The sequence below is a fragment of the Lepisosteus oculatus genome, chromosome 21 (genome assembly GCF_040954835.1).
Source record: "Lepisosteus oculatus isolate fLepOcu1 chromosome 21, fLepOcu1.hap2, whole genome shotgun sequence".
In the NCBI taxonomy this organism is placed as follows: Eukaryota; Metazoa; Chordata; class Actinopteri; order Semionotiformes; family Lepisosteidae; genus Lepisosteus; species Lepisosteus oculatus.
In genome coordinates this window covers 6,445,305-6,466,714 of record NC_090716.1, presented here as the reverse complement: position 1 = coordinate 6,466,714, position 21,410 = coordinate 6,445,305, and the positions used below count along the sequence as shown (strand labels likewise).

Sequence of the window (21,410 nt, the reverse complement as noted above, 5' to 3'; positions counted from 1 at the left end):
AGATTTATTCTTTAAAAGTCGCAAGATTTCAGAATTGTCCTTCACTAAACAATGAACCCGTTTACTCAACATTCGTTTTTCTATTAATTTTAAAAATTATAGCAACGAAGTAATTATAACAGAGTACATTTAGTTTGAAATAAAACCATTGTAACACGCTATAGACTATCGTTTGAAAGGTACTTTTCTCAAATTTCGTGAAATCTTTGAACTACTGAAATAAAACATTCTGAAATATTTATTATGAATACACCGTTTGTATCAAATAATAGAATACTCATGTATCAAAAAGATTTAAAAAAATGCAAAGGATTGGTTGCACATGGCTTCAGAAAAACAGGGCTTCCATGAAGATTTTCTATTAAACTATAGAAACTGGGATTTTGTAGTTTACAGTGTTTTATCGCACACTACTGAATCCAGGAACCTTTCTGAGAGTCTGTTGTTTATCCGGGGGTTCATTTATGTGAAACACCAAGTGCTGCTTAAGCTGGTGTTATGGAAACGAACGAGTCACAGCTGAATGTGATTGATGCATTTCTGGTCTGAATAGATGACCTTATTAATATTAAATACATCAATAATTGTCTGCTGCATGAGAGATTAAAATGAATCCCGACCGCTTCAGCCTTACCGTTGATGAATATTTGGGTATGCAATAATTGTTTCTTACATTGTTGGTCTTGTCTAATAATATTAAATTGTACGTAGAATTGTAGTAATAATTAGAGATGTGTTAATTTTGCAACAATAACAGGCTTTTTTCTGCATTAGCCTATACATTTTTCCTTAATCAGCAATTTGTTCTTAAGGTCATTTTTAAGATCTGTCTACGTCGTGTAATTTGTATTTGAAGCTTGTTCCATTTTTTGTTACTCTGGTCCTAGAGGGCAGAAGAGTATGAAGAATTGAGTTCCGGATGATCTCTAAAGTTGCCTGCTCAGTGCATTTGATCACAATTAAGCAGGTCTTTAGTCTTTAGAAAATAACAATGTAATGGTTGCCTACAAAACCTGCAGAACTGGGACTATCCACAGGACAAAGACTGGAAAGACTTCCATCCTGGTATCCTATAAAAAAGATTATCATACCAATATGAGTTATAATTCCTTACGTTAATATAGCATATTTTATCCCTAAAGAAGCCCCAAGTGCTTCACCTATAGGAGGCAACCCACATACTCCCCTACTTGCCCCACTTGAGTGATATGCAGCAGTCATTCTGCCCCACTGCATAACAAGAGTGAATTAAGAATTAAGAGGGAACATTAGATCAGAGTAAAGATTATCCAGGACACCAGGTTATATTAATGATTCTGTTACTATTTAAGCAATAATAATTACAGCACTAAGGATTCATAATAGTAATAGCAACAGCAGTATAGTAGTGATGATAATAATGATAACACGTAGTTCAGGTGGGTAGCTGCATCAGCATGCGTAGGCTGCAAAGGAACAAGTAATAGGTTTATTCCATGCTGAAAAAAAGAAGAAAGAGAACACAACGTTTCGGCCGTGGAGCCTTCTTCAGCCTTCTGACACCTGAAGAAGGCTCCACGGCCGAAACGTTGTGTTCTCTTTCTTCTTTTTTTCAGCATGGAATAAACCTATTACTTGTTCCTTTATAATGATAACACTACACCTAGCTAAATTAATAATTACCTTTTATTGTTTTGCAATTAACAATTCCTGTAATGGTACTGGTTGCTATATCACACACTTTTCAATCGTAGAGCATGTCATTAATGAATTCAAACATACAACTATGCAGATATATTATGAAATATTCTGTTTCAATAAAACATCGCGCATTCTCACTGACAGATGGAAAGCCATTTAGAGGCACCTTTTGTATTAAAATTTAAGATCTGCATTTTCAGCTTTATTTGCATCTCATGATCTGGCTACATCACAGTCCCAAAGACTAGATTCATTGTTCATCTGAAAGCTGCATATTTGAATGCTTGCTAAAAAAATATAAAATGCCTCAAGCAATTATAATCTTTATGCAAGCTGCCAAAAAGATATATAATGTTCAGTAGTTTTGCATGAGTATTAATAGAATAACTTCATAAAAGTTACATGTTTTCGATGGTTTGGAATTTTTAGAGTTTGAATCTTAATTTCTTTTGCACTGTGTTTCAGTCTTTTTAAAACAAACATTTATTAATAATGCAATATGCACAGTAAGCAACACAACATAAACATTCAACATACAAGTTACAAACTGTAACTGTAAATGTTTACAAACGAGGCGTGCATCTTGACTAACCAGAGAACCCCAGAACGCTGCCAGGTATTGGAATCCTATTTTCTTTTCCCAGTTGAGAATCATCTTTATTAGAATTGGCTTTCTCCAATATTACCCTCCACAAGAGACACTACGGGGTCCTGGCTTAACCTGTCTCTCAGTCTCTTGGGACCACATCTCTTCCAAGACAGGGTGTTTCACTTACATTTTAATTGTGTTATCATAAAACAATATAATGGATTAGTTTAGCTTTTTTGGAATAGAATACTTGCCCTATGATGGACTGGCGTCCTGTCCAAGTTGTACCCTGTCTTGTGCCTGTTGCTTGCCAGAATAGGTTTCGGCTTCTCCATGACCTGAATTAAAAGAAGAAGTTAGAAAATGGATGGATGGAATCACAATACTATACCTTCAAATTTTCAAATAAGATAAAAAAATAAGATGGTGAAGTAAAGAAAAAGTTTTTGAACTTCTCATCTTTCCAAATTTAAATTCCTACTTGGTGTGCCTCTTATAAAGGATAATTTTATCATAAGCAATTTTTACATTTAATTGACTAAAACGAATGTTTGTAAAACCATGTTTATGAAGCTCTAAATATCTTGTAAGTAAAAAAAAAAGAATTTGGAAGTTAATAGTTACATTTATTAATGAAATGCTGATATTAATTTCAGTTCACATATAGATTTTAGTGTTTTGTAATTTGACTTTGAATCCAGGATACTTTAAACACAAAATAAATGAAATGCTTCTAGTGCACATTAATACACTGAAATCCTCTTGAAATTGCAAAAAATGTCACTGGGTCTTAGGGTCTATCAAGTTAGGCTGGAGAACTTGAAAAACCGAAATTCAATAAGATATATCCTATTATCAGCAAATGATATTGGTAGCATACTTCACATGTGCAGTGATTTATTCATACCCTTTATGAAATAGGAACAAAAAATATCATACAACATATTGTGTTTCGGATTGGATAATGTGTCTCGCCTAAAAAAAGTTCTAAAAATGTTTTACTGTAGTAATAATAGCATATATGTCATAAAAAACTGAATTCCAGAAAGCTCAAGGGTTACATTAATTCACACCTCTAAGTGTTTTTTTAAATAAAAGCCAACAAAAACAAATCTCCAATAACATTCAGCTCTCTGGAAGTGCAACAGATCCCCCTAGAACTATATAGGAGAGGCCTTTGAAGGGTTGCTGTTTTTTTGGGGTATAAAAGGAGGTAACACAGAGAAGATATTCACTAAGGAATGCATCTTCATGGTTAAAGTCGGAGAGCATTCTGGAGACTACAGACAGGAACCACAAAAAGAGGCAGGTTGAATTTCCTAAAATACATCTGAATGATAACTGGAACCAGTATTATGGTCAGATAAAAGCATACAAAGGTTAATTTCATAATGAGAAAACACGCATGCCCATTGTGAAATATGGTGGATGGTTTACTATATTTTGGGGTTGTTTTTGCATCTCTGGATCCTGGAGCCCCTGTTAAGATAGGTAAAATCATGAACTCCAATATTTATCTGGACATTATAGTCAGACTCCTGTTTCTTTCTGCAAAATAAACCTTGGCTGAAAATAGACCTTCCAGCATGATATTGATCAAAAGCATACATCCAAATTGACCATCTATATGTCCGCACCTCAATATAATTAAACATTTTTGGTTAGAATTTAAATAATTCAGAAACCTGTGGAGGTACAGTATGACTAAAAGTCATGTCGCAGAAGTCAGTCAGTGTATTCCCAGTCAGAGAAGGATGTACAAAACACTAACTATGCAGTTGTAATTAAATGTGACCTTTGTGTATAAATAAATGACTAAACATGATCATACTTGAGGATTCCTGAAGGTTACCTCAGTGATCTTATGTGCTGTGACTCACCATGATGGCTAGACAGGGATCAAACCCTGTTCCTTTGCCTTATTACGAGTGTATTATAAGAGTCTATCAATTTATATATAAATGTATATATCCATTACAATATATGTGCTATGTAAGGTTTTGTTTTGTGACATCTGTACGTACAGTAGGTGAGAGTCAGTGTATTGTCCAGTTATTCGACCTGACCTCTTTCAAAGTGACTGATTGCTTTCTCACTATCAAACAACTGTTTGCCCTTACTACGCCCTCAAGGGAAGGGATTAAGTTTTCTCTTGCCAGTTTTATAAAAAGGTAAAAGCTTATAAAACACAAAACCCTTAAGGCTATAGCATCTGCTGCCAAACACTTAGAATCAAATCCTTTTAAGGTAGCTGAGAAAAAAGTTGAAAATGTATTTTTAGTATCTGTTTAAACTCGTGCTCTGGTACGTAAATACCTATGGAAAGGACAATCTGTGAAGATATCAAATGAATTGCATTGACTTCAAGTCCATTTTTTCAATAGGTTATTAATGTTTTAAGGAATGATGTGATGCACTGTATATGATGTTATTACAGTAATTAAAATATTAGGCAAAAATCAACAGACGTGTGCTCTCTGTGTAGCACTGAAGGATGATTTCTGTGAATGGTAAATGTATTCTGCATCTACTTATGGACAGACAACTTTCCTACTGTCTGCCAACAGCACAATTGGAAAGTATCAAACATTTCACCCCTAAGCTAAGTGTGGAAAGATTTATTGAATCAGTAGCTCAGCTTTAACCTGATCCTTAACTCTTGTTACTGTAGCATCAAGTGCTGTTTTGCATCTTTCATACAACAATGTTTTGACCCTTCTGAAAAGATTTCTGAAGTTATTTCTTTTACTGTGTATGGTTATTGAACAAACTTTGTATTTGTTTTTACTGTAGTTGTCTTCTCAGATTGACTGGTTTGCAGTACAGCAGAGATTTTTCTCTTTGCCCCTTGGAGAAGGAACCACCCCCACTTATTTTTTTCTTATTTTTATTTTTTACACACAAATATAAAATAAGTGAAAACCTCTATGTGTACTTAGCAGTCTAATAGAACAAAATTATTAAAAGAGTAGACTGATTTATCATTTAATATATTTGCCATTTAGTAGGCAGTATACCCACAGTTTGTCCACCAGGGAAATAAGAAACACTGTGTTTTTGCAGTTATCTTCCTGGATTGCTAACATTTGTGTCTGGCCCCAAGGAAGACCTGGGAGTTGTACAGCTTATTGTCAGTATTATCATAACATTTTGAGGAGTAATATATGAATTCTGACTGTATCATTGTTATCATTGGTTATGTGAAGCCAACTTTTATTTATACTTTTAAAATTGTATTGTAATTTAATTTCATTTTCCTTATATTGTTTAGATACAACATTTCACATGGAAATACAGGACTGTAAGCATCATACCTACCAACATAATTACTTTGTCTCCACCCTGGAGTTATGTAGTTCATTGCCTCTCTGGTGACAGAACTTAAAAGCGTCTTCTCCACACATGTTAAATCAAAAGAGGTCATATTACTGCAAGTTAAATGCACTACTAGTTCCAGTGAAAGTTCAGCTCGTGGATGATTATTGCTAAAGTTTATCAGCCTGCGGGGCAGAGCAAAATGTGAAGACAAATGGGCCCGTGTCCCTTTCGTACACCAGGTCAGGTCAAGATAATGTTTGCTTACTCATGTTAAAAAAATAGAATGAAACATTGAAGGAACGTACAAAATAGAACATCGGGATCTTCCTCACTCCCACTACATGTTCTTAACCAAACAAACCCGCAATACAGCTTCAGCAAAGTGGGTTAATGGACAGGAAGCAACACTATACTGTGGATTATTTATGAATGTTAGGACCCTTTGTTATTGTAGCTTAAAGCTTGTAATGTGAGAGGCTTTTGTGCAGAATATATCAAAACTGTAAGGGAAAGGAGAAAGGACCAGATGTGGTCTTTTTAACCTGGAGACACCAATATTTGTACAGTTTTATATGTTGATTTAGAGGTACGAGCTTGTGATACGTGGTTGTGTGTGGTCTTTAAACCTACATTGTCTTGCTTAAAATAGGAGAAGTAACCACGTCTTTAGACTGAAAAGGGTTAATTAATTTTTATCTTTTTATCTTGGAATCCAAAGGTAATCTGTAACATTGTTTTCATAATTGGTTGATCTTGGAAAAAAAACTTAAAAAACAGTAAATATTTTTGTTTATTTTCATACCTCTGGCATGTTTAATAGTATTTCATGTTCCATCTGTTTGCACTACTTATGATTAGGTACCGTTTTTCAGTTAAAAATGATTCACATCATGTTTATTGAAAAAAAAGACAATGTGAAGGTTTGTGTTCTTCCACTATTTTTAGCAGTCCTGGCGTAATATTGTTCACTACCTTTATGTTGAACAGAAAGGTTTCTGCAGACAATTAATCCAAACAAGTAGTATTACTATGATATGGTCATTTCATAGCTGCAAGGTAACAGCATGTGTGCACAGTTTTAGTACAACTCTCTCGCTATAGATGCTGTATGTAATTATACACATTATTTTTGTGTGTTATGCATTACCTGTAAAAGCCTGTTTAAGTATAAACTGTCATTGTTAAGCCATGCCCTCAGGGATGCAGGTGTATTTTGCTTTCACCCATGACTGACTCTAGATTTTCAGTCTTGTGACAACATTGTTTCAGTGTTGTAAACATTAAATCAATTTTCGTCAACCTAACATACATTTTATAGGCATAACTTGTATTTAAAGTGTCCTTGTTCTAGATTGCCTCTAAATCAAAATAGCATATCAAACCTATTACTATCTGTGATGTATTTGGAAAGGCAGGATATTCCTTTGTTGAACTCAAAGAGCTGCGAATTGTTGTTCAGTACAAGTTATTGCTGAACCCTCATTGATTACATTACATTTATTAATAAGATATTTGGCATTTTACAGTACAGACTTTCAATTCTTTTCTTTCTGGTAATTATTCAATTATTCATTTCACCACAGAATTTACAAACCATGAAGAGGGTTTCATGAAAGATATTGTCCTGGAAGAATGAGCTTGCAATTAAATACCCATAGCGATTCCTTTGTTGCTGCTGTTTTTTGTTCTTTTCTTTTTGCATGCAGGATACCAAAAACACTAATGTGTTTGTGTCTTTCAGCTCAGAAGAATGTTCTCTTTTACCTTGAAGATTCTGCAAGCCAGCTGCTGGAGCACAAAGAAGAGTATATCCAATTTGGAATTGTCAGATATTTTGCAGAGTAGTAAGTCTGATCATGAAGGGCATCATCTTGTTTTGCATATATTTGACTGATATTAAGAGTTAATAAGTTAATAACCAATTATAAAAGTTCTTATCTTAGTTTTTAGCTCTCAGTGTCATGCCAAAAAAAGGTAAAAGGGTGGGAATTTTGAAATGGGCTGATCTTTCTAAATAGGTGCTGTTAGCAATTGAGTAATTAAGTGGGAAAGAACAACAAGTAATTAAGGTAGATAGATCTTTCTTGAAGAGCACAAACAATAAACCAAAGGGACTGAAAAAGAATGAAGACCACTCACATAAAATTTAGTAGACTCTTGAGTAAATGGTGCTTACTGTCCCTTTAAAATTTGCTGCAGTTTCTTTAGTGTTTCTTGTGCTTTGGGCTAAGTCGGTTTGGAAGCTTTCTTTTTTATATTGGGTCAAATGGTAGAATTTCAAGAAAGTGCAAAGCTTGTTCCCTTTGAAATGAATGCATCCCTTGTGTGTTTGAGAATAGGATCTCAACATATTAATTTGAAAACTGCCTCAGATCTATTTCTGATTCTGCAAAAGACAGGATGATGTATAAATAAATGTATACAGCATGCTTAGTATGTTTTAGGCCAGGTGGCTTATTAACATGTATATTTATTATAGTGAATCACTCTGTCTTTTCTAACAAGATAATGTGTTCATTAAAATGGTTAAGATGTTTTGTCTTATCCTGGAATTAAATCACATGGAAAAAAATCACAAATCAAAACAGTAATTAAATAGTATTGTTTTACTTTGTAGTATTAGAGCTTTTTGGCTCCACGGAGTCTATAAATATGATGAAAGAATAAGATAAATAATATAGCAAGAATCATGCTGAACAGTTTGCGGTTTTCTGGCTATAGAAAGTGTTAGAAAATTGATGTTCATGTTTTCACTAGTCAGGTAAACAGGCATTGTGGTGAGATGTGCAATGTGTAACCGTCTGTCTGTTATTAAACTATTCATATTCTCAGTGGAGAGAGTTTTTGGTAGATCAGCTTGCTGGAAGGAAATGAAAGAGGCTCATTAATGAGCTGCCTTGAATGTGATGTGGCTTCAGCCTCCTTGGGTTTCTATGGTCAGTCAACTGTAAAACCATAAGGACATGGGATTTGGTGGGTCATAAAATGTTTATGTCTGTGGAGGAGATAATAAAATGAACAGTGCTTTTCAAAACAACCTGCCTGTAGTCTCCAGCCTATGTTTACATTTAAAATTAATCTAAGATTTAAAATGTTCAAGAAACACAGAGACGTGTTATTCTTAGTCATATTATTTTTCTTATTTTTCAGATTTAGTAAGAAATACTAGTCAAATGGAAAATACTTTTTTACTTAAAGTCTTTTACTACTCAAAATATGTTTAATAAAAAAATAATATAAATAATATAATATAAAGTTTAAGCAGGAACCTACTGAAAGCCTTCTATTCCATCTCAGGTGATGAAAAACAGCACCTTATAGATATGAAACAGAAATAGTGATCTGAGATTAATGTGATGGTTACTTTATATGATTTTTATCATTTATATGCAGTCTTTTAAATGATTTATAATGCATATATGGGTGTTAATTCCAGTATCCTGGCCAGATTTCCCCTTGTCCCTCACCAATTACCTGTCCTTTACCCTTTCCTCCTAACAATCCCCATCTACGAATTGGCTTCATTACTCTGTTCTCTTCCCCACTGATAGCTGATGTGTGGTGAGCATATTGGCACAGTTTGGCTGGTGGTGGGTGAGGGGAGTCCCTACTATCTCTGCTTTAAGTGGGGTGTTCAGAAAATGATTTCAGTAGTTATTGTATATATTTAATAGTTATTTATTCTATTAAGACAGCTTTACTTCTATATGTATGTTCCTAATTCTTGTTCTTTTAGAGCTAATATTCTAGGCTCTGCTACTGTACGTTTAAAAGTAGGGTAGCAAATTCATAAGAAGTGGCAACTTTACTATAAAGCTGAAATGTTCTACTTCTTCTGTAATGATAGCACACAATGTAGTATTTAATTGGCTTCCAAGAATTCCAGATGTACACTTAACTGACACAAAAGAATGTGATTGAACAAAGTCAATATTGTGTTTGCAGCCTCTATCCAGAAGAATAGGATTCTGTTCAGTTAGGTCTTCTACGTCTACTACTTTTCAGAGTTTCATCCAGGATAGGTATCAAAATCATGATCCCTTACCTTTAAATAATCTGAGATTGAAATAATGTAAATATCTTTTAGAAATTTCCATTATGCTAACTACAGAGTTCTGGAACAATATATAATTACCTCTCCTGTGTATAGTTTAATGCTGCATAGACACATTTATAAGAGTTACATCCTTTTTCAGGACCAGAAGCATAGTTGCACAGGTGGAGTTGATGGAATGTCTGTCATTTTATTTCCCTCTCCTGTTTTTTACCTGTTTTTTTTCCCTTTGAGATTTCCAGCAACACCTAATAATAACATTGTTTGACAGTACTAAAATTGTCCTGTAGTTATATGTTTTGAGAGCTGTGGGAAGAAGCCTGCAGTGAAATAATTTGATTGTTTCCTGGTGGTATGGTCATGTACCTATACAAAACTGACCCACGGAATTATCAACCTCAGATTACAATGTTTTCAGCATTCTTTGACATACAAACAATGCAGTCAAGTTGTGATACAATAATTAATTTATCACCAAAAGTTTATTTTAAATGCTCAAAAATACGATGCAGATGATGGAAATATGTTTCTGCCCAGCCCACAGACACCTCCAGCAACCACGGTAGTAAGCCCCTCTATCTGTAACAGAAGAAGTCCAAATTAAATTTCTTGATTATATGAGTGAGATATTCCTTCACTCTTTGTGACCTTTCCTTTATACTGATATTTCTGAATTCTGTCTCTTTATAAATTGCATAATGCAATTTCAGAAGTCTCGAATTCACAAAAAAATAAATCCATATTTTAGGGTGGGAAACAGTTTGTGTCAAGATTAGCATTTAGTTTTGAGCTGTTGTAGAGGGTGAATCTGAGCTGTATATCTCTCACCCTCACCCTAATTTAAATGATGGAGCTGTCAGTCATTTGACATACAAATAAAAGGACCGGCACTGGTATTGTCATTTTAAATGATGTCCCCGTGTGCTCACTTCTCACAATGCCATTTTGTTGTCAGCCTCTATAATGTCTATTTTTAGATGAGTGTAATAGGCTACTGCAAAAGCTTAGTCACTTATGGTATACCAGTGGATCTATGCACGTAATCTAAAACAGAATAGTGTAAAACAATAATAAAAATATAATAATAATATAAATAATATAAGGATGAATGTGCCATCAAGAAAATCATTGGTAGACTTGACAGTAGTTGCCACTCCATGTCCAGCAGTCTAACCAATGCTTTAAAGCAAATATAAAATACATGCACATATGACACAAAAGTAATAAGATGAATGCAGTTATTTCCAACAATATTAGTTTTGTTCTTTTTAGTTTATATTTCACTCTTCATCACAGCACAGGCATCCAATTCATTTTTCTTAATACACTTATTAATCGGCTAAGTCAACTGAGAACAGATTCTTATTCTCAATGATAACTTGAAAGTATGCGTTCATACAACAGGGCATTTGTTAGATGTACGTTGCTCAAGGGCGCAAGAACAGTGTCCTATCTGGGACTTGAAACAACAATTATTTTGTTGAGTTCATAGCCCCTAATCACTACTCCACACTGCTGCATATAACATTTTAAGTTGGTGGATATAGTAGCATGTAATTTTCTAGTGGGTTTTTTTTTTTTCATTTTTTCTGGCAATATTTAGTACCAAAGTAAAACCACCAGCCAGGTGGTTAGAATTTGTAATACCACCCTTTTGTGTTTTTAATGCCTCTGTTTTGGATGAGGTTAGAGAAGGGATTTTATTTTCCTTGGCAGAATCCTTTGTAGAGCACATGCAGTGTGTAAAAGGCTTTGTGTTACATTATGATAAGCCACCATGCTGAGATCTCAAAGTAATGCTCTGGCTGCGGCCCATCAGTCTCATTCAGTCTTCTCTTAAAAGTGGGTTTATTTCTTAAAGCAGAAAGAGTTTGGGGCAGCTTATGTTTCACAACCCACGTGTACCAGAATTTTTATTTCAGGGTCTTTTTTTTTAGTTTGGGATTTTCTTTAATCAGAACAATATATAGCAAAAGAAAGGGCAAGATCTACAATGATGGGCAAGTAGATCTGAGGTAGTCTAACTGGCACTGCAGAATAGCAGAGGGAAACAGGAGGGAAGAAGTAATGGAAAAGAAAGGTATAGACCTACTGTATATACTATAGAGGAAGGAAGAGCAGGAATGAATTATGGTGGGGATTGTTCAAGGCAGTGATGACTAGGTGAAGTCCTGGAGTTTTCATACCACTCTCATGGAAGTCAGTTGTCAACTCCAGAGTTCAAGTTTATTTGGCTAATATTCTGTTTTACCTATCTAGTTAGAACTAGAAAACTGCAGATGTCAATGGGCATTGCCAGTTTGAGGGAAGAAATGATTTAACAAGATTTATTTACAAGGGTTATGAGAGTAAGTACCTTGGCCCTGTTGCTGAATACTCTTTCTTCTTTGAAGAAATAGCTGGATGAGACCTGTGGATTTGTTCTTATGTTCTTAAGATGAATGAAATGCCCACACTAGGAGAAGAAGGGGAGGGGGGAGGGCATTTATATTAGCATGTGATGGGATGAAAGTACAGTAACGTGAATTGTAAAATCCTGTGTGAGACTGCGATCATGGGGAATGTGTAAGTATTGAATATGCTTTTACAGAGGATAGCAGGCTACAGATTTTATTAATAGACCTCAGAAATGCGTGGTAAGTAAAAAATGACCAAGAAAAAACAAATAAAATTAAAGATAATACTTGTGTATGTGTTTTATAACCTTTCACCTTAAAAGCGATGAGTACTTAGAAGGTTTCTGACATTTGTTTGTTAGGAGACAATCAAATGCTCTCAGATTCCAAATATCTGCAATTCGTTTTTTTTATCTTGGGAACATCACTTTTTATTTATACGAGTTGCACGATGTTCAACGACAGGAAGTCCCTGGATGTGTTTAGGCCTAGGTGTAGGAGTACAGTATGTGCTTTCCAAGGCCTTGCATTTTTGTTTCCATTTAAACACACTCACAAGTCACAAACACCTAGTTATACTGTTGATAGAATATTTGCCAAATTATGTCGCCTTTCCAGAATGTAGCAGTCTAAATGTCCATACAAATATATAATTTATAAAGTAACTAATTCAGAGAAAATTTCTACTGTCAAAAAATGCTCTTTGTGATCCTTATTACATTAAGAATGACAAATCTGTGCTTTGGTCTTTAAAAAGAATCACTGAGGAAAGTATTTTATTATTACAGTCAGAGTTTCAACATTAAGTGTCAAAGCTATGCCTCTGTTTTTGTTGTTTTTTAAGAGCAACAATGTGAACTTCCAGTACCTCAAATAAATATATGCTTTTTAAATGTCAGTGGAGGCTTTCATTGTTTCTCATTTTCATTTTTTTTTTGCACTCTATAAAGGCCAGTCCTCAGATTCCAAGGTAAGCAACTGCTGCTTTTATAAGATATTATCAATCTACAGATGTGCAAACTTGGGATTTGTATGATGAATAAAAACAAAAAAGCAAGACATATTTAAACAAAGACAAAAATGCACTGTTAATGATTCCATAAGAGAGAGAAATATGTGTGGGAACTGAGGTCACTGCAGGTGTGCTTAATATGTTGAACTTGAAAAGCAACAGGGTGACAATACAACCCAGTGAGATCAAACTGGCCTTGCAGCTCTTTTTAACAAAAGAAAATGCTCAGAAACGTTTGTTGACTTAGCTGGGCCCCTAGCATTTGCACGTGGATGTGTGTGTCTTTGAAGAATTTATGTTTTTTGCCATAGGTACATTGAAAAGAAAATAATATTAAAAGGAAAACATATTAGTATTCCTTAAGAAGTCCTTTTTAAGGAGAAAAAACACGAAGGTGACAGATACCTGACCTAGTCAATGACGCAGATATCATCATAAATGATAAACTAGATATGAAAAATTCCTGATGAAAAGGTTTTTGTTATAGAGCATTGATAATTTAGTTTGGTAACTTGATAGTGGTCCCTCAGGCGAGTGCTACATGAACTCATGCACTTTTTAAGAAAATATTTAGTTAAACCAAAAACTGATTTCACATTTCAATGTAATTCACCTTGAAATAACAGAATAACTTATTCTTTCTGTCTGTCATCACATAACAAACGTATAAGAGAATCATCTTATGTGTTATTGGTCTTCTTTTATATCAACTCAGTTTTCTTTTACATGGATGTATAAATATTTTGAAAATGTGACTATCAACTGGCTCTGATTGTTTCACAAAACTGTTAGAAAGCAAAACCATATAAACTCATACTGTATATTATAAGTATATAAATATTTGTGTTTATATTCCCCTCCACATATACAGTAAAATTAGCATAGTAAGAAGCCACAGATCGCTGTTTTAACCTTATAAAAGCGAACATATTACATAGTCAGCTCATGAAATGCATTTATATGTATGTTGCTCATTTCTCGAGGAGAAAGGAGAAATAGCTCTAAATTATGGGATAGTGAATATTTAATAGACCTGACTATTTCACAATGCTAGGACCAAACGTAGAACAATACTGAATTAAATTGTAGAATGAACTTAGAACTTTAAAAATCCAGTATTGCACAATGTCTACAGTATTACACATTTCCTTTCTATTTTAAACTTTAAGAACTGTCTGAAGACATTTATACTGTAGATGTCATTGGAATATATTCCAACAACATATTTGAAACATAAATTATTAATTTGTTTGTTTGTCGTAAATACTATTCAGAAGTCTACAGTCATACTGTTCTTGCATTATTTATGATATATCAATGAAGATGGTAAAAATAAAAGCCCTTCTTCTTTTGAATTAGATCACAACATGAATGTGTGCTATATAAATCCATTTTATATCTTGATATGCAAATAAAATAAAAGCTTTAAACATGCAGTGACACTATCTACGCAGCATTTTAAGTGTTTTTGTACTGCAGAATCATTTGGTTCATTATTATTTTTTGGGGTGCTTTGGGATGTGCTTGCTCTGTGGTATTTTAACCTCTACGTGCCTTATATGCTTGTTCCTTTATAGGACTCTCACCTTATTTAACCAAGAGTCTTGTTGTAGCGCAAAGAAAATTCCACAGCACAAAGAGTCTGGGTATTTATATCCATATCATGTAGGCTCTCTGAAAGGTATTGTCTGGTCTGGAGGTACAGCCCTTGAGGAGGGTCTCAAGAGCCCCTCATTATATGGGGGATTAAGTTACTGCATGCCGCTGTATGCTTTTGATCAAAAGGGTGGGGGTAGCTACTTTTTTTCATTATGCATCAGTATTGGGGAAAAAAAGAGAAAAAAACAAAACAACTAAAAAAACAAGGTCATTACTACCAATGACACTGGAACAAATGAGCTATGTTATTGGGTTTTGGACTTGTGTTGCTTGGAAACTCTTTTGGAAACCACTTGTATGAGAGAATTCTAGTTTTAACCATGTGGATTGAGCATGGCAACAGTGGTTTTTGTAAAATTGTCTTTCTTGTTTGTAAATGGGGTAATATGTGTAAAGAAATTATAGATGACAATTCATTAATGCCTGTCATAACAAAGTCTGCATTGTTTGGATTAGGAGTATTAAGCATAGCCTGAAAATCATAATTGTTTTCTCTCTACGATGTAGGTTCAATAGACTGCAATTGACTGTTAAACACAACTTAAAAAAATTCTACCAGTGGACACCTATGTCTTGTTCAGGGCTCATCATAATGTAGTAGATAATACAGTATGTAGTCAGGGCAATGAAATTTCCTTGGTAGAATATGGCAAAAAGCCATACCAAGTATCTTAAAAAGAAAACACAACTTGCATAAGGAAGCAGATTAATGTTCTTTAAGTCAAACTGGGTCACATCAACTCAAAAATCTGAGCCTGGTTTTCCAGATTTGTATAAACTCTGTTATGGTACTTTTAGGAATCTTTTCATCTAGGGGCCAACTTAGATATTGTTGATTTGTTTTGACATTAAATTCTATACCCAATGTGAAGAATGTACTTAAAATGTTGCAAGATTTATACCATCGAGCAACTCCAGTTTAGACTACCTTCTAGCTAATAAAATACAGTTCCTTGTAAAATCCTGCAATGAACAGCAGAATGCAAATTAATAATCTCATTTCTACAGTAAAAGTGTCTTTAGTGTGACTGAGTATCTCATGAGGCATGAAATTATGAAGTGATAAAAGGAGCTTTATAGATTTTCTATGGAAACCCCTTTTTAAAAGCAGTAAACCTGTCTGTATGTCCAGAAAATGCTGTAAATTTTCTTTCTAAAAGAGGCCCAGGGTCAATGCTGAGAGAATGCGCATCCAGTACATTCTAACCCTTAGCCAGCGGCAACATACTGTATGTGTTTCGCTCTATTCAGGAATGAACATACAGTTTTACCCATCCATTGTGCTTGTCAGTGATCTGAGCCTTTCGGCTGCTCACTCTGTAATTGTCTGTTGTTGGAAGGCTCAAGTCTCTGGCAGCGGCTCCCCTACTCACACAGGTCTAGTGAGGATTTGAATTTGGATAAACCCTCCGGTCAGAGTATTTCACCTTTTTCACACTGCTAACTCCATTGTCCCTGCAAAGAGAATCACTGCTGACTGCATCACTCTGATGTCACTTTAAGCTTTCATGCGCCCAGCAGTTCTCAGGAGTTGCTGTTGTTCTGAGGAACCTGTCTGACAAATGTCCACCTTATCCTGGCAATGCTCTGCCAATTGTGTGGTGCTTCGTGAGTCCTGGTTGCAATTAGATAGACACAGGCTTCAACAGGTTGCTTGGGGACCATAGATTTCTGTTTATGTTTTTTAAAGAAGCACAATTTGTGCTTCATTAAAGATTCACAGGTCTTAGCATTTTCAGCTTAATTCTATTTAATTCTTCAATAGGTACTGCAGTGCAATTGTAACCAAGAATTGAATAGGTTTTGAATCCTTTTCAACTGGCAGTAAACCAGTAACAGGAGTTTAATGCATATGATGTCAATTTACTACAAGGTCTCTAACAGAAGATTTCCCTTTTATTTGTGGTTCTTTCTCTCACGCTTAATATGGGATAATGGTTACCATCAGCCCTTGTGTATTTTGTCATTGTCTGTGACAAAAGATGGCAGATTTAATGGGTACACGCCATTGGGATTGATTGCAGTGGTCTCTCTTGATCAAACCTCTGGCTTTTGGCGTCGGGATTTCCAAAGTGTGTGGGTGTTTCTCAGTAGCATATAGAATCCATGAAAAACATCTGCAGTCTTAGACATGGGATTGTAAACTTACGAGTTAATGCAGCTCTGTTAAGATATTAAGAGAGTTAACATCAGCAAACACAAGAGGTTTGCATCTTTAATTCTGCTTGTGACTTATGTCTGCTTTTAGGTCCTTTTATTCTGTAAATCCAACAAATTAGACCATTTTTGTGAAGAGTAAAGTCTAAATCATACATCTTTGGACTGTACAAAAGTGTTTGGAATTAAATCTCATAATTGAATAGTGACATTTAATTTAATGTGTCTTGTTCTTTGTTGATTGATCTTAATCTTATTCCCTTCAGAAAAACGATAAGTTACAGAGTTTGAGGAACTGGCAGTTGTTCTCACAGAAGCCATAGACACCCTATAAAAGATATTTCGTTAAGAACACAAATTGAGTCAAGCACCTTTATCGTGCTCTTTTTGTGGTTATTTAAATTGGTTGGATGTTAAGATTTTCTGCACTGATTTTCTTAAGTCTGATTCTTCTCTTGAAATCTAAAACAATATGGCAGCCTTCCAAGATGTCTGTTCCGTGTCCTGAAAGATGAATTCTCTGTTTTGGTAGTAAGTCTAACCTATACACTATGTTCATATTATGTTGGCAGCTTGGGCAGTAAAGCCTGAATGCTATTTTCTTCCCCCAATGTTAAGACGTTGTACAGGCAGGAATGTGTCCCATTATATATATTAGAAACATCTAAAAAAACAATATACTTACATGTAGGAAAGATTTAATTAAACTCTGGAGAATTTGTTAGGAAACTCACTAATCTTTCATAAAAGTATAATTTTGAATCACAATGTAACATTCAAAAAGTATAAAATGCTATGTAGTTACAAAGCTTGTAAGGCATACTGAGTTCTCTCCATGTGCTATACTTGAGAGTAAAATGTAACTTGGTGGCACAGCCTACAGTATATGAAACTGCAACTAATAAACTAAAAATCATTACCATTCACAGCTACTGTATGTAATGAACACTGTATTTCAAGTTTTGTTTAAATAGTAATGATCTCTTCTGCTCTTACATACAAAGTTTAGTACTTTTACTAATAACTCTGTAATTCATGCTTTGGGAAATATTATGTGTCTGTAACATAAATAATTGTCTGTACCACAATGGATAGCATGAAATAAGTGTAAATAAATCAGATTTTGTTGTTCCTTGTTCTAGTTGTGAAGGGTAATAAAAGTAAGTGGGCACTATAAAAATGGATAATTTAAGGAAAAATCAATACTAATATTGTTGAAAAGCTTTTGCACTGATGAAAGCAAGTGGCCTCTGTGCTTCATAAACACTGCCTGTGAAAATAAATACTCCTTGTATAGTAGCTTTGCTACAACTGCAGGTGACAATAATACACAATCCAGCTTAGCTGAATAGGTGCTTGTACTGGAATTATCTGTGCTTTTGAAGTTTAGTAAAATTAAGTGATTTTGATCATTTGCTGTGAACAAGCAAACTGAAAAAAACGTCTTGCTATTTAAAAATGTGCTATGACCACTAGAATGACGTCAGACTGGTAAATTATCAGTATGTTTGAAGGCTTATCATAACAAAAATCAAACTGCAATGATTGTAAAAAATGTGGTTTGCCTGTTCCATAAAATAAATTAATTTAATAGAAGGTGCACATGTGCAGCAGCCAACACTATTGAAAATGAGTTATGTGATTTGACACAATGCCAGTGAATTATGTGCATTTCTAAGCTGCTGGAGATTTGTTATAAGATTTAACGTAGCTGCTTCTGGCAGGCTGTGCTTCTAGGCTCAAGGCTCAAATAGTTAAATAACAAGCATGACATCATAGAATAAACTTTTTATGCAAACCTCTTTATAGAATCACCTCTTACATCATACAGGTCATTAAAACAAAAAAAAAAGATCTAGCAAATACACACAAATATAGTTTCCAAATATAAATCTATTTTTATTTTAAGGAACAATTTTTTATATGTAAATACTGTACTGTGTATTAAAAAGTGAAACTCCTTTATAGTCTTTAACTTGCCTGGACTCTTTCAGCAGTGATCTTTGCTTTATGTTTCATGCAGCTTCAACAGTGTGCGAGATGGGAACCATGTCCTCTTCAGGGAGTTCAGCTATGTCAAAGCTACCCCACACAACAGAGCTTCCTTTATCCGAATGTTCTGGAGATGTTTCAGACAAATAGGAAAGAATGGAGGTAAGCCACATTTGCTATGTTTAAAGTTTCTTGGTGGGATTTTAGGCAGTGACCATCGCTAGACCAGTCTTTCCTGATGTGGTAATCCCTTTTCAAAAAAATGCTTTGGGCCGGCACCCCAAAATTACTTTGAAAAATGTAATTGCGATATTGTGCTTACAATATTGATCTGAACAATAAAGCAGTGAGAAAAGTACTGTGTGACAACCACTAGTGTCATAAACTTGGTTTTGGCAATTAGAGCAAAATTATCATTGAATTAGCATTTTCATTTTACACACCTGAGGGGCTCCTACTACAGTCTGGGGAACTGATGTAGATGATCTACACATTTGATAAATAAATGACAAATAAAAATAATTGGGATTCTATAAGTAACTTCACCTGCTCCTTATCCTAGTTTGGATACAAGTCCACAAGGAGTGGGGGTGGAAACATCCCCGTTCTGTCACTTCAGCTTGTAAAAGGCTGACAGGCGGCATTTACTGCCTCGGGACAAAAAAGCTTTCCTGCTCTCCCTGCCTCTCCGTAATTCTCTGCTGGTGGCAGCAGCCAATTTAGAATTCGGTTTGGTGCACTGTTCATTTTGACATCCTGGACAGAGACTGTTCAAGGAAAGATAACGTTGGGTGAAGCGTCTGCTTTTTTGTTTTGTGAATGTATGCAGCTGAGTGACCAATTACCCCCAAACTCTATGTTATTATAGCTAAGATAGGTACCTTTATGTTTCAGCTCCCAGTAATGATGCTCTCAACTGAGAGTCATTTTCAGTAAATATGTGACATCCTTCACTGGTCCTTGGGCATTTTGTGTTATTTTTTTCTGCCCAACAACGTAATTATAACAAATAATAATATTTGCAAAAACAGGAAATCTTTGAAAAGGCAAAAAGGTGGTGTCATTTATTTTTCCCTTCATATGACTTCATATTCTGTATAATAATTATACAGGTAGCTATTTTTCCTGAGCCAGTGCTGAAGGTGATCCGTTTTTATCTGCTATTTGGGTTGTAGCAGGTCAATACTAGTGGTATTAGTATACTAATACTAGTATACTGTGTTAGTATATCAGTACAAGCCCTGCATGCTGTATGTATATGACCACAGAGAATATCAAGAACTTAGTTTAAGGTTTATTTTTCTTAGACTTTTGTTAAGGTCTTCAATAATCTCACCCGCCTTCTGATAATTTACTACATTATAATAGTAATGAATTGCTACTCGTCAATGTCGATTTGCATATAGAGTACCACTTTATATGCAGAGCAATTATGTCCATTCATAAAAACACCAAAATGCACATTTTCTCAAGTGAAGTCAGTCACTTGGTATTTCAGGAAATTCAGTGATCCTTGCAACTAAATCACTATCATAAAAGTGGTAGTTCTCATTTAACCTTAATTTAGTGATTAGCATTACTTTTAATGGGATTTGAAGAAATTTCCTGAACACTGAAGCCTAAGAAGACACTTAAAACAAAGCTTTGTGACTAACCATTGTAGTCCTTCTTTGAGTTTAGTTATGCCTTTTTACTGCTTAATATAAATAAGTATTAGTACTGTGATCTGAAAGGTACTATCCTAAAATTTAGTATTTAGGAAGCAATATCAAGTGAGTTATTATGGATTACATTTCTTGTAACAGAAAAAGTTAAACTGATTTCTCACTAAATCCAAAGCAAATGCAGACATTCTTCTGTTATGAGCAATGAAGATCATCATGCAGAAAACATTGTGAGACTGACAAGAATTGAACAGGAAATTTTCAACACTCATGGACCGTAAAAAGTCCATTAGATAAGGTTAAGCTTAACATGATTTCTTTTTCAGTTTAATGTCTGGTATACCTCCTCAGATGTGTTAAAAGTGCTTAAAAACTGATACATCACATGAAGACAGTGTAAAGTTTGATAATCTTTTGATCCGTGCTGCTATTGCAAAGTAGTATGAAATTACAAGGTGGATCTATGGTAGGTGTCGATGGTACAGTAAGTGTTTCTTCAAAGAAAACTGCTTTAAATTGATTTATTGTGTCAATCATATCAAGGTTTAAGAACAAACCTTTCAAATTTGAAATTAATCCTTGATTGATCCTATATTTTCTATTTCACACAAGCACTATTACTTAACTTGAATACTGTAGGAATTTATTTGTGTATGTTTTATGGGTTAACTCAGTTTTTTATACAAGAGACATTACTGCTCAAAGCTGTATTTAAGTATTAAAAAAAAAAACAACGTAGGGCCTTTCAGCTGAGAAACAATATCAGCATACCTCTATTAACAATTAATTGATTGTCAGTAAAAGTTTGAAAATCCTGCAGAAATTCTTTGAGGAGCTCAAGGATGAGTATGGTTATGAATTATTTGGTTAACCTTAAACAGATAGAAAT

At 34.5% G+C, this 21,410-nt stretch overlaps 1 protein-coding gene across 4 annotated transcripts in view; it reads left to right on the top strand.

Moving 5' to 3' along the window:
• Window positions 1–464: 464 nt before the first annotated feature.
• cstpp1 (centriolar satellite-associated tubulin polyglutamylase complex regulator 1) overlaps window positions 465–21,410 on the top strand; it is a 53,420-nt gene continuing 32,474 nt past the window's right edge. For 3 of the 4 annotated variants that reach the window (XM_015339356.2, XM_069181714.1, XM_069181715.1), the window contains exons 1-3: window positions 465–651; window positions 7,329–7,431; window positions 18,889–19,019. In XM_015339356.2, coding sequence (XP_015194842.2) covers window positions 609–651; window positions 7,329–7,431; window positions 18,889–19,019 — 277 coding nt within the window. In that variant the 5' untranslated portion in view covers window positions 465–608. Of the gene's footprint in view, window positions 652–7,328; window positions 7,432–12,857; window positions 13,008–18,888; window positions 19,020–21,410 lie in introns of those variants that run through there. The other variant, XM_015339357.2, reaches the window with a different exon arrangement.